At 52.8% G+C, this 13314-nt stretch overlaps 1 protein-coding gene across 5 annotated transcripts in view; it reads right to left on the bottom strand.

The window, feature by feature from the left end:
• Positions 1–13314, bottom strand: part of PIK3C2B (phosphatidylinositol-4-phosphate 3-kinase catalytic subunit type 2 beta) — a 59713-nt gene that overhangs the window by 33041 nt on the left and 13358 nt on the right. For 3 of the 5 annotated variants that reach the window (XR_012122931.1, XM_073217077.1, XM_073217076.1), the window contains exons 3-6: positions 5430–6449; positions 2203–2303; positions 1470–1624; positions 1033–1153 (exon numbers count right to left, since the gene is read on the bottom strand). Coding sequence is in view for 4 of the 5 variants with exons in the window: in XM_073217077.1 (XP_073073178.1) it covers positions 1033–1153; positions 1470–1624; positions 2203–2303; positions 5430–6362 (1310 nt within the window). In the remaining variant the exon portion in view is untranslated. Of the gene's footprint in view, positions 1–1032; positions 1154–1469; positions 1625–2202; positions 2304–3697; positions 4089–4133; positions 4299–5429; positions 6450–13314 lie in introns of those variants that run through there. The other 2 variants (XM_073217079.1, XM_073217078.1) reach the window with 2 other exon arrangements.

Here is a 13314-nt window from a genome sequence, read left to right as displayed (position 1 = left end):
TGGGGCCCCTTATTTTCCCGGAGGAAAGCAGGTACACATGGAACATGTTAGAACGGTGCTCCCCAGAGTTGTGCCATGCGGGACCCTGCCCCTCTTCTCCCCTTCAGCTTTCTAGTGGAGGGCATAAAGCCAGAAAGGACCCGCAATATCCCTAAGACTCAAGAGACCAGCCAAGGACTGCTCAAGCCATAGGTCAACCATCCTTGCACCTAGACCTGGAGGTAAGAGAAAGAGCAAGTGGTCTAGTACTCAGCAGTCACTCCTAAGAACCGAGATACAGGCCGCTCCATGGCCTGCCTCCTCCCAGTAGCCAAGGGTAGTGGGCAGGGCAAGTGGAAGCTTGGGCGTGGGGGAAGCAGACCTCTAATCTTCATCTGCTGTCCTCGGGCTGGTTCTACAGCCTGCCACACAGCTGTACCCCTGAGGGGTGAACTCCCCTCCTGCCCCAGCACTCCAGAGCCCCAGGGCAAGTGGGACAGGGACCACAGCAGCTGGGCCACATCAGACTTTCCAGATGGGCTGGTTGCTGCAGAGGGCACTGGATGGAGAGGAGCTGGAGGCCAGCCCTTGGTGAGGAGGGCACATGCTGGGGGAAAGGCTGGCTGGCAGGGAAATAGAGAGGAATGGGCAATAAGATTGCTCCTCTAGGTTCCACAGGGGCACATCTGCCCAGTCCTCCTGGCCCTAAAGACTAGTCCAGGGGCAGAAGAAACAACCCCACACAACTCCCTGCCTCCACACACACAGCCCTCCACATGCAGAAGTCAGTAAGCAGATATGACCTGGTCTTTGCCTAATCCCTGCTCCAAGCTCTTTCCACAGCAGATTTGGCTCAGGAAGCTGGCCAACCCCGCTGGAAGACAAGAGCTCCTGGGGAAGCTGCGACGTGGCTGAGAGTGTGTCCAGAAAGCAGCAGTCCTGCCTGTGGGATTGGGGTGGAGCTGCCAGCCCAGGCCTGGAGCCCAGTGCCACCCCTGTGCAGCCCCCTCCCAACTCTGCTGCCTACCCGGCTTGTCCCGCCAGCTCACTCACTTCTGCAGGAACTCCTCGAGCCCACAGGGCTTCAGCACAAAGTCACCCACGTCTATGTCCCTCAGTTCGTCATGGGTGTAACACAGCGTCTGGTAGATGAGCAGGTCTACAGTGGAGGAGCCTGTAAGGGATGGGGCGGCGGAAGCCATGGTAGGGGGCAGTGGGGCCGGCGGGGCTCAGCGTCCCCACCCTGATCCCCCATTCCTGGCTAAGTGTTCGCCAGCATAAGCACCAACCAGATCAACAGGCAAACACAGCGCTTGGAGGTGGGAAAGGTGATCAGGGCCCTAAAAACTGGCCCCAAAGGAGCTTCCCCACTGCCCCTCACTGAGCTGTAAGGTAGGGTGGGAACTGTAGCCAAAGGATCCTTCAATCCAAAACAGTCATCCATCCCTGCCCACCTCAAGGGACGCTCACCCCCGCCCCCGCTAACTTACAGTTGCAGGTAAAAGTGAGCGGCTCCCTCAGGCTGTCACACAACACAGTCACCTTCAGGTTCACCTCGTCCCCAAGGTGCTCTGGGCTTGGGGTCACTGCACTCCAGACACAGCCAGTGAGGGTGTAGTCTTGGATGTCACAGCCAGATCGAAGGCTGTACAGGAAGAGAGGGAGAAGGACCCTCGCTGTGCCTTCAGGAGAGGGCACTCGGCAGGCGGCCTGCACGGACCCTCCCCATGGGGGCCCAGGGGTCAGCTCTGTCCCCGCTCAGCCCCACAGGCCAGGAGGGGGCAGTGGGAAGGCAGCACTGAGAAGCCATTCTCTGGACACTGTTGCCACGGTTGCAAAGTTTCCCAAGCCCAGCTGACCAGTAGGAATATTCTAAAATGACAAAGCTTTCCACGCTTAGTTCAGTGGAAAAATTTTCTGAATCCATTTCCTTTCTTTTAGCTCCAGATAACACTCTTATCTCCAGCTGGGATGCATTTGTGCATGAGGGCAGCTGGGCCTGGAGCAACTGGGATTGTCTGTCAGATCCAGGTTTCAGGGATATTGTCAAAAATGCGAAACTTCCAAGATTTCACAAACACCTGCTATAGGAAGCATCCCACACCTATGAACTGAGATTTATTAAATGTGGTTCTTTGTCCTTCCTAGAGAAAGTTCTGGATGGGGTGACCCTCCTCCCCAACTCCCACAACCTTTCCCAAGCCCCCATTCTTTAACTCTTACATATCCAGCATGTGGCAAAACGCAGCAACTTCCTCATCTCTCTCCTCTGAGACCTCAAACAACTCATGGCCATTGGTGACGGCGTGGGGCCGGGAGCCCATCTTTAAGAGAAGAGCAGCTGACTCAGTGCCTTTTCCCTCCTGACCTCCCCTTTCCCACGGGCTGTCCCCAGATCTAAATTCTTAAACTCTTAAGGGTCATAACTTTCTAGGCATTCAACATTGGGTGAAAGGGGTTACAAGAAAATAGAAATCCAGAAATATGTATCGATCTGCCGTCCTAGGAGAACAAGAGCCAGGGTGAAAAAGAGAACTCAAGAGCCTCAACTGAGTCTGGAAACCCAGGTGAGGTGGAGCGGAGCGCAGCCACACCTGCTTCCCAAGGGGCCGGGTGCAATAAGCTCCATCCGGCAGGCAGGCAGCGCGCAGCTTCCTGGAGGATCCTCCCAGAGGCACGCAGGCAGCTAGCAAGCAACTGGTTTTCCCCACTGCTGAGGCCAGGGCAAGTGTTTGCCCAAACAGTCCCCAGGGCAGCCAGGCCCTGGGTGAGGGCCTCAGCAGTCAGACAAGCCCCAGGACCCAAAGCAGAGAAACCGAGAGCCCTCAGATGGAGGTGATGATTCAGATACACATGCCTTCTCGGTCAATGCTATTTGAGGAAGAAAGTGTCAAAGGAGAGCTCTGCGCAGGAGAGAACCTGGTAGAAGGCTTATTCGCTCCTTCTGGCTCTGGAGTCTTCTGGTTCTGAGCAGCTGAAATGTCAGGGGACCTGCCTGGGCCCCTGCTTCCTGTCCAAGAAAATGCGTGTGGTGGTGGGGATTCTCTCAGACAAGACCCCCGACTGTTGCCCACTGAAGAGATGTCCGGTCACCCCTGAGGAGTTCCAAAGCAGCCCTCAGACTAGGCCAGCAGCCCAGGGGAGGAGGAAGTAGGCGGGTAGCTGGTGCATGACAGGTTTCTGCCTGACAGGCCTGCCCAAAGCTGCTAGGGGAGGCCACCCCCAGGGAATAAAGCTGCAGCTCGGATGGAGGGCTGAGCTGCATCCGGTAACGGGGGTGCCAACAGCTGCTTCCAGGTAGTAGGCAATGCCTCACCTCTCAACCTCCCCCAGGCTAGTCTCCTGCCCTCCCTGCCCTCCAGCAAAAAGCAGCAACCGAGCTCTTCATTCGACCATCCAGATTGTTTCCTCTGAGTGACCCCTCTTCTCTTTAGGCGTGCTCCTCGGGGTGAGCATGGAGGGGGCACAGGGAGGGGAGGGCAGCAGTGAGGCCAGTTGGCATGTGAGGCCCTGGCTCTGCCAAGTTCGTGCCTGTGTCCCAGTCAAAACAGTAGTACCACTGTCAGCAATTAACCCACAGAAGTGAGAGTGAGGAAGCGATAAAGAGAAGAGAGAGGAGGGGAAAGTGGGGGTGGGGGAACAGAGTGGCTACTGAAGGCCATTTTCATGCCCTTTCAGTGCCACTCACTGGCTGCACACAGACACAAATGGCACTTACGTTCGCCCTGCTGGCAGGCCCTGCTGGCACTGCCCGATGCTGGCTAGGGGCGTCTGCCGGGCAGAGGCTGCCAGTGGGGGTACCAGGCTGGCATTTGGAGCCAACCAGTTCCAGAGCTGGCTCCGCAGGCCCAGGATAAGGAGGGTCCCTCCGGCTGGAAGCCCGGCGAAGGCGGGGTGGTGGTACAGGCTGAGGACCCGAAGGGCCCCCGCTCCTGGTGGGATGAGCCCCAGCCCCGAAGTGAGGCAGGGCCAGCCAAGGCCGCATTTCCAGCCTAAGAACCGGCAAGAGCTTTTTGCATTGCCCGAGAGCTTCTTCAAGGCGACTCTGGCCCACGCTCCTTCTCAGAACTCTGAAGACACGCGGGATGGGGCGGGGGCGGGGAGGGAGTGGTGGGAAGCGAGAGAGAGAGGGAACGACAGAGGTGACCACCTACCCGAGTGGCTGGGGAGTAGGCCCAGCTCTGTGTCAGGAACTCGGAGCTGGGAACAGGAATTTCTGTCCCTATAAATAGCGGGAGCAGCCCCACCTCTCAGAGCAGGGCCTTTAAAAAGCCCGGAGCTCCAGCGCTGTGACATCCCCGGAGCTGATTCTGCTTTGGGGGACTCTCAGCAGAAGCACAGGAAGGAAGGAAGGACCACGTGGGCTTCTGCAGAATCCTAAAGGATCCCCATCACTGGGACAGGAGGTGGGAAAGCCCAGAGTGGCTTAGACAATGGATAAGGAGGAAACCGGGATGGAATGAGGTGGAGTGCTATTACTACACAAGTCATCAGCCAGGGGGTGCCTCCTGGGGCCAGGGTTTCCAGGGCTCAAGGAGGAAGCACAATGTGGCCTCCGGGTCCCACCCAGGGACAGGCTGCTGATACTCTTTCAAGCCAGAAAAACGACCAAAGGTGCCCTGGACCCCACCCAGTGCTTCTGTGTAGATACTTTGCTATTTTACACTGTGTACTGATACAAGTAAAATTATGATTGTCACACTGCATAGTCTTTCTAAATGTTTTCACTGTGAAAAGAGCTAAATGGTGGTGATGGTTGCACAACAATGTGAATTTGTACTTGATGCCGCTGAACGGTGTCACTTAGAATTGGTTAGGATGGTAATTTTTGTGTTATGTATATCTTACCGCACCAAGAGAGACAGAGTGGGAGACAGACAGAGAGACAGACACAGCATGAGAGGGGCTAGAACGAGGGAGCTTTGGAACAAGGGACACCAGGGCTGTGCCTGGGTCCCTGAGGCAGGTTGCTGAGGGACCTGGGCCGGAGTCTGCAGCAGGCCTGAGTTTCAGTAAACACTAAACAGGGGTTAATATTAATTGAGCCTCATCACCACGTAGCATTTTTTGGCAGAGCAGAAAAGTCAGCAGAAGCAACTTGCTCCAGTCCACAAGGCCATTCAACCACAGTCAGCAGTGAACCCCCACCCCAGGCCAGTCTTTGTATCGTGAGGCCGGTACACACGAGGAATTGGAGTTGCAAAACAACTGTCCCCAGGAGGGCCATTTGGCCAAAATACAAACATTCTGCCCTGAAAAGGAGCCATTTCCCTAGTGGGGTCCCTTTTCCTCCACACCACCAGGGCCTGGGGGCCTGACGGCCAGCACACAGGGGCGGAAAGGACTAAAGGGTGAGTAGATTTGGGCTGGAATAGCAGAAAAGTGGGACTCCTCTTGTTTCTAAGAGCATGGGGGGTCGGGTGGGGAGAGAGACACAGTAAGGTTCTCACCGGAGCGGCAGAAATCCGGCGGTTCTTGCCAGGTGTAACATTGTTTCGATTGGCATAGCAGGAGGTGTAGGTGCGGGGGGGCACCTGAGGGGGCATAGTCTTGCTTCGGGCCACAGGTTTTCCAGGAGTGTCCTTGCTGAAGTCCAGGTGCCCCCGGCCCTCCTTCCAGACCCTGGTGGCATCCCACAGTGTGTCTGCATCATAGGTTGACTTCAAGTTAAGCCGAGTAATTGCATCATTGATACCATCATAGTCCACAGACCCGAGTAGGCGCCCTGGACCCCCACCTCCTGGCTCCTCTTCCTCTTCCAGAATCCGATGCCCCAGCAGTTTGCCTGGAGGTTGTTCAACCAAAGAAAGTGTGTTGATGTCATTGGGTTGGGAGATCTTGGAAGATGAAGGGGACCCCTTTCTGGGAGGCAGTGGAGGGGTATCCCAGATAGAGACTCGGGGAGGCAGAGGAGGTGGGGACAGCTTCTTGGAAGAGCCATCTATATCCTCCGATCCTGGAGACAACGAGGGTCCCCCATCTGAGCCATCAAAAATGTAGAGACAGTCTCCAGCCAAGGAGCCTTTGGGCCAGGGATCTGGGCCAGGCTGGCAGCCCTGGGAGGTAGAGTGGTTGGGCAGCCCTTCCTGTGGGGACAGCGAGTTGTAATTGAGGGTAGGATCGGAGCCAGAAAGCCCGCGCAAGAGCTTGAGGTCCTTCTGCCCTCCTACAGGCTTGCTGTAGAAGTCGAGGACGGGCTCATCCCAGCTGATGAGAGAGGGGTCTGTGTTCTGCTTGGCTCTGCTTTCCTCCTTGTCCCGCCGGAGCCGGGACAGGGCATCATACTCCATCTGCAAGGCTTCAGCCATGGCCAGCTCTTTGCGGCTGATGCCCACTGACTCCAAGGACTTCCAGTGTTCCCCACTGCCCTGAGTCGAAGACATGGTGAGGATGGGGGCCGGAGGAGACAGGAAGTGTTCTACTTCCCGCCAATGTCAGGTCTGCAGAGCTGCGGCATGGTACCTGGGCACCTGCAGGCAAGAGGTAAAAATATCAATCAACTCAGTCAGAAAAAGATATGTATTAATAATCTCACTTAGGGGACATCACCTGGGCCACTGCCTGTGTCTTGAGTGCCTACGACAGATGGAAAGACACTGAAAGATGGAGGAAAAAAAGAGACATCAAGACAACTTTATTCATTTATCTATGACATCCACCCACCCTCCCATTCATCTGTACACCTCTCCATGTCTGATCCTCAACTCCCATCCTCAACTCTCTCACGTGTGCCCCGAGGCATAAAGGAGGCACCTTGCATTAGTCAAGTGTGAAGATGGAAATGAGGAGAGCCTTCATACACTGCTGGTGGTGAATGTAAAATGGGACAACCAATTTGGGAAACAGGCAGCTTCTTGAAAAGGTAAACATCCACCTACCATGTGACTCAACCATCCCACTCCTAATTACTTACCAAGTAAAATGAAAGTGTATGTCCATGCAAAGACCTGTGCACCAATATTCCCAGCAGCCCTATTTGTAATACCCCAAGACTGGAAACCACCCAAATGTCTGTCCATCAGCAAGTGAATGGACCAAACAAAGTGACATGGCCACAGAACTGAATACTACCAAGCAACAGAAATGAATTATTAACACATGGAATAACAGATCTCAGAACACCTATGCAGAGTGAAAGAAGGCAGACTAGTAAGAATAGGTAGGACTCCATTTATAAAAAATTCTGGAAAATGAAAACTAATTTAGAGCAACAATAAGCACACCAGTGGTTATTTGGAAAAGGGTGGCAAGAGAGATGGATCACAAAGGAACACAAGAAACCTTTGGGGAGAATGCCTATGTTCATCATCTTGATTGCGGTCATGGGTTCACAGGTATACATTTGTGTCAAAACTTATTGAACTGTAAACTTTAAATATGTACAGTTTATTGTATGTCAATTGTGCTTCAGTAAGGTTGTACATGAAAAGGACAACAGAGCTCTATGAAAGAGACCGTAGCAGCACTCAGACTTCACTAAGATCCTCCCCAAATACACAAACATGGGCAGTAGAACAAAGCTTGCCAACAGGTGAGACTCAGCCGCCTGGTGGATTACAGGTGTGCCAAAATATTGATTCCCCTCGGCCCTCCGGAAGCTACCTGAAGGCGCCCCCCCAGACCCAATACCTCTGGCTATAGGCAGCCCCCTTCATTTACTCCATTTACATCCTTTTCTTTAGAAGCCATGACATGAAAAGGTCACAATGGTGGTAAAAGGAAATGTAAACAGAACAAATGGTTGTAATGACAAGGTTAGCCTGGCCTGAGAACCCTGGCTGCACATTAGAAACACCAGGGGACTTAATAAAAATAATGATACCCATGTACTTTCTGGAGATTCTGATTCATTGGTTTGCAGTAGGGCAGTGGTATTTTTTAACACTCCCCAGGAGATTCTAGTCTGTCGCCAAAACTGACCTATGTGTACAGCCGTGTTTCAGACTAGGCTGGGAGAAGTGAGTGTCAAGTAGTCAATTCTGACCCTTCATACCAGCAGCTGGGAAGTTCAAGATTCCATCAAATGATCAAAAATTGTTCATTCTATTACACTGCTGTACCCAGTGGGTAACAAACCTATGAAGTATGTTCTTCTTCACGATTAGGAAGTTGGGAACATCCATAGGAAAAGGGTTCAGATAGATTCTCGGGTGGCAGGTTCCATCAGATTGAAAATGAGTTAGGACAAGAATATCCCTTAACCTGAGGTGCCCACCGGGACCCTGTTGCATTCACCAGGCACAGATGCAGAACCCTGACCTGCCTCAGTGAACCTCTGGGAATAATTTCGCAAAGATAGAACCGCCTAAGCCCAGCCTCAGGGCATATGAGGTACTCTCTGCTGATTTCAACATCTCCTTACAGATTATCTGCAGAGGGTAAGAGGGAGTCTTGCTACCTGAAACTTAAAGGAATTGGATAAGCAGTTGGAAATACGCAGAACTTAGCTGCTCAGAGCTCAGGAACTGATCCCAAGAGAAAGAAGTCCTCATGTTTTAGAGAGGAGACACTAGATAATGCTCAAAGGGGGGCTGAGCTGAAGCCTTTTCATCCAGGGAATGACTGTGGTTTCAGCCCTGAGCTGGGACAAGCAGAGTATCACGATTTGCCTTTGAAGAGGAAACCGAGGCCACTGGAAATAATCTCTCTCCATTTCCTGCCTCTCCTCCCACTAACTTACCCACATTGGTGTTCGGGCTCCCTCCCTGCCTTTTGGTCTCAGGGGAAGCAGACACCGCCTCCTGCTGAGGTTCAACCCTCCTGTGCTCTTGCCTCCAGGATGGCCTCCAGGATAGAGCACCACTGACTTTCCCTTCCCTCTCCTGCGGTCTTCACCTCTTCTCCTTATCTGGAGCTCTCTGCTCAGCATATAACATGTTCAAGCTTCCTGCAGCCTTAAGAAGAAAGAGAAACAAAACAAAACCCTACCCCCTAAGCACGTTCTCTTGACTTGTCCTCCAGCTAATACCCTCTCTGTTCTCCTTTCCCTCCCCGGCTAAACTGTACTAGAGTAGACAACACAGGAGGGTCCCCAGTTCTCCCTTCCCATTTATTCTTCAATTCACTGTACTCTGGCTTCTGCCCTCAGCACCCCCACGAAGAGCTGCCCCAGCAACAATGCCTGGGCCACCCAATCCCACAGGCATTTCTATTTGCCTCCACATGGCTACACCGTTTGGCTCTGCGGACCATCCCTTTCTTCCTAAACCCTGGACCCTCTGGTTTCCATGACACTATTTTTTCTTATTTTCTGCCTCCTTCTTTGTCCACCTCTGAAATGTGAGTGACGACTCAGGGTTCCGTTCTCAGTCCTCTGTGAGCACCAAGCCCTCTGTGTGGCCAGTTGCACCTGTTCCCGTCTCCTGGTCATTCTGCTCGCATAAAAGGATTCCAAATGTGTATCTCTCCCCTCAAGTTGATATGCCCATCGTATCGCAAACCCCAAATGTCCAAAATGAACTATCTCCATCCTCCTTCCTTCCCCCAGTGGCGCCCCACCTGGGTGAACAGCCTCCCAATCACCAGATGAGAAGCCAGCAGTCACCTGGATTCCTCCTCCCCCTCGGCTCCCCCACCACCAAGGCCTTCTCCTCTTCAGTACTTCCTTCTATTCCAACCTCTGGTGCCCTAACTGAAGCCCTCGCTTCTCCCACAGGCCTGTGACAATTGTCTTTTAACAGCTCTCCCTCCTCCTCCCCTTTGAGGCGTCTCCGCAGAGCAGCCAGAGGGCTCTTTCCAAAGTGTAAATCTGACCACCTCACTGTAACCCCTTCAAAGACTCTCTGCTGGCTTCCCTTACAAGGCCTTCATCACCAGCCTCCACGTCCCTCTCATCTCCAGCCATTCATTACCTTGTATCAGTACCTCTGTGATTTCGCTCAATGGCTTACTCCTCCTGGGCACGCCCTTCCCAGCACTCTTTGCCCAGGAGACTCTAACTCACCCTCCTCAGACTTCGCTCGGACAGCAGGTTCTTCAGGAAGCCTTCCCGGTGCCCCACGATTGGACTAAGGGCCCCTTCTTTCTGCTCCCAATAGCAACCTATGCATCTCTCAAACATGATCTTAAAATATTTTACTCAGAATTAAATGTGTATGGATCTGTCACTTCCCATTAAGTGCCTTGAGCTCCAAATTCACCTCATTTCCATTGAGAAAAATGTACTTGAACTGAGATTAAGGACAGAGCTTTCTGTTGGTGAGAATCTTTAGACACAGAGATGGGTGATCAGGACGCAAGAGGTTCTTGGGGTCCTTCAAACCCAGGACTGGGTTTCAACTCACTGGGCCAGGTTTGACATCTGTAAGGGCAGGTGGGTGGATGGACAGGACCATCACATACAGTGCCTTCCGGCTCTGGGATGCTCTGATTCTGACCTATTAATGCCCACCAGTCAAAGTTCTCAGAGGACTCCAAAGTCCTATCCCAGGGCCAGGGCCTGAGCCTGCAAAGAAAGAGAAGAATGGCTGGAGGGTGATCAGCAGGCTCAGCTCGGGAGGCTCTTCTCAGACTGGAGTTAAGAGGAGTAAAGCCAAGCTACCCCTCTCTACCCACTGTCCCCCTGGCTCACTGGCAGGACACCACCAGACTGTCAGTCATGCAGAGAAGGAATCCCAGCTCACTGACAGATCTTGTGCCCCATGCCACACTGGCAGCTGCTCCTTCCAAAAGGCTCAGTGCCCTGCTCCCTCTGAAGCCGAGGGATCCCTGGTGAGGAAGCAGGACAGGCGGCATCCCCCGCAGGACCGGAAGGACCACCCTTTAGAGCAGAGCGATGGTTCTGAGCAGCAGCCAGCCACAGAGGAAGTCCAGAGAGGGAAGGAGGGAAGGCAGGAGCACCGCGCCCCGACAGCCTGGAGCTGGATGGAGTTGGCTTCCTTTAAGAACTCAAGACTGGATTTAATTCTCACTTTCCAGGACAGGCCGGGATCCACAAAGTATTTTGGGCATCAGAGTCTCCCATTTCCTGCCTCCCCCTATATCCCACCCTATATTCCCTCCCTGCCAGCCTCTGATGATTTGACAAATTAGCAATTGCTCCATTCGCTCAGTTCTCAAGGGCTACAAGGATTCTGTAAAAAAGGAAAAATCCACCTAGGTCCCAGCAAAGAGGTGGCATGGAAGAGGGCCTGGGTCCAGTACCGCTGTGTCACACAACTGCAGGGAGCACCCACACATGGCATTGTGTGAGTGACACCCTCTGACCACAGCAGAGAGAACCTCGTCAATGGCCCCTGATCCGTGCACCTTGGTGGCTTTGGCTAATGCTCTTCTAGGACGGCTTTCTCAGAGAGCAGCTGGAAATCATCTGCAGTCATGTTCTGCGGGTTTCCTTTCACCATGCGTGCACTGAGTTCCCATTTCCCCACATTCGTGCGCTCTTTCTCTGCTTAACCATGCGAACACTTCACCTCTAAATACTTGAGCCTGAATCTCTGGAGAACTAGGACATTCTCCCACATAAACACAACGCCATTAGCACTCCCTCTAAATCTAATGTTGACATAATAATAGTGTCTAATACATAGTCGGCATTTGAATATTCACAATTGTCATCTGGGATGTTTTCAAACGTACAAATTCCTAGCCCCTCTCCTGGAGGGTCTGATTCAGTGCAGTGAGTCTCTGGACTCTGCATGTTTCAAAGTTCCTCAGTGATTCAGATGCGCAACCAGGTTTGACTCTGCCAACTAGGGTTTCAGAGCTCCCAGGAAGATATGGGGGAAGAGATCCCCAAAAAGCATCAAGTGGGCAGCTGGTGAAGAGGGCATGTTTATGGCCGAGCAGGTCAGTACCAGGGTCTAAGTAGCACCAGGCACCGAACTCAATCCACACAGCTGCCAACAGAGGGCTGGAGGCCGGGGAGAGGAAGCGGGGTCAGGGCAGAGCCACACAATGGTTCCGAGTCAAAGGGTGGAGAGAACAGGGAGGGCACTCCCTCCCGGGGAGCTGTGCCAGAGAGGGAGGGGCCGCAGGGGCCAGCAGTGATACCAGCTGTGCCAGAGAGGGAGGGGCCCCAGGGGCCAGCAGTGATACCAGCTGTGCCAGAGAGGGAGGGGCCCCAGGGCCAGCAGTGATTCCGGCTGTAGGTGGAAAGGGCTTCCTGCTGTCTTCCCGGAGGGCACTGTTATCTGGACTGCTCTACATGGGACAGCCTAATGGGTCTGTGTCATCTTCACCCACATCCTGAGCCACAGAATTAGATCCCAGAGGGTACTGAGTACCATCTACGTGCCAGGGGCCATGCTAGACCTAGAAGTATTCAGATTACTATGGCACAATTTCAAGAATTCCAATCTAGCAAAGGTGATAGACATATCCACAAAGAACTCAATCCCCCCCCCTTTGAAGCACAAAGTGGGGAACCCTTGAATGTATCAGCCCATGTTTACTAGGCAGGGAAAATGTAGAGCTATCAAGCAAGGTGGTGAAAAATAGGGAGGGTCTCAAGCCCCCAGCCTTGGGCATCCCATCTCTTAATAGTTTTTATTGAAGGAAGACAACTCAGTTCTAGGACTGCCCTAGGAAGGGACCTTCAGCTCCTCCTCAAGGGTCTAGGGGTTGGAGACCATAAGGACTTACACCCTTTGACTTCCACAGTTTTCTCTTCAGAGAGGACCACTGCCCCTACCAAGCCCTGAAGCCCACACTCACACCCAAAATCCCACTGGATTTGCAGCCAGGGACCCATCCCCCACACCTCACTGCACACCCCTGGTACCCTGCTCCCCCCCACTCCCCCCAGCAGCTCCAATAGGGAAGGTCAGCAGGCCCTGTACCAGGGGCCCGACTCCTCCAGCAGGGAGGTTTATCGCAAAGAACAAGCAGGCTAGCTCCTGCCTCAGACGGATGTGCCCCCGACCCCTGCTTCCGTATTTGGCACAGGGGGAAGGGATAGACGAAATAGGGGAAGGGGATAAAGAGGTACAAACATCCAATTATAAGATAAATTAGTCACAGGGATGAACGTACAGCAGAGGAAATATAGTCAATAATATTGGACTATCTTTGTATGTGGACAGAAGGCAATTATAATCATTGTGGTGAACATTTAGTAATGTACATAATTGTCGAATCACTGTTATATACCTGAAACCAATGTAATATTGTATATCAACTGTATCTCAGTTTTTAAAAACTGTATATCAACTGTATATCAACTGTATCTCGGTTTTTAAAAAACCTAAAGGTTTTATTAGCTTTACAAGCTTCATGGATGTCATGCCCATCACTGAAACACACTCATCTCCAGGGTCTGTCTCTTACCTGACCTAGGTAAGAGTCCCTGTGTGTGGCTCTCACCTAGTTCCCAATGTGGGGAGACAGAAAATGACT

The sequence above is a fragment of the Manis javanica genome, chromosome 11 (assembly GCF_040802235.1).
Source record: "Manis javanica isolate MJ-LG chromosome 11, MJ_LKY, whole genome shotgun sequence".
Classification (NCBI taxonomy): Eukaryota; Metazoa; Chordata; class Mammalia; order Pholidota; family Manidae; genus Manis; species Manis javanica.
Note: the sequence above shows the minus strand (reverse complement) of the source record. Positions and strands in the feature narration are given on the sequence as shown.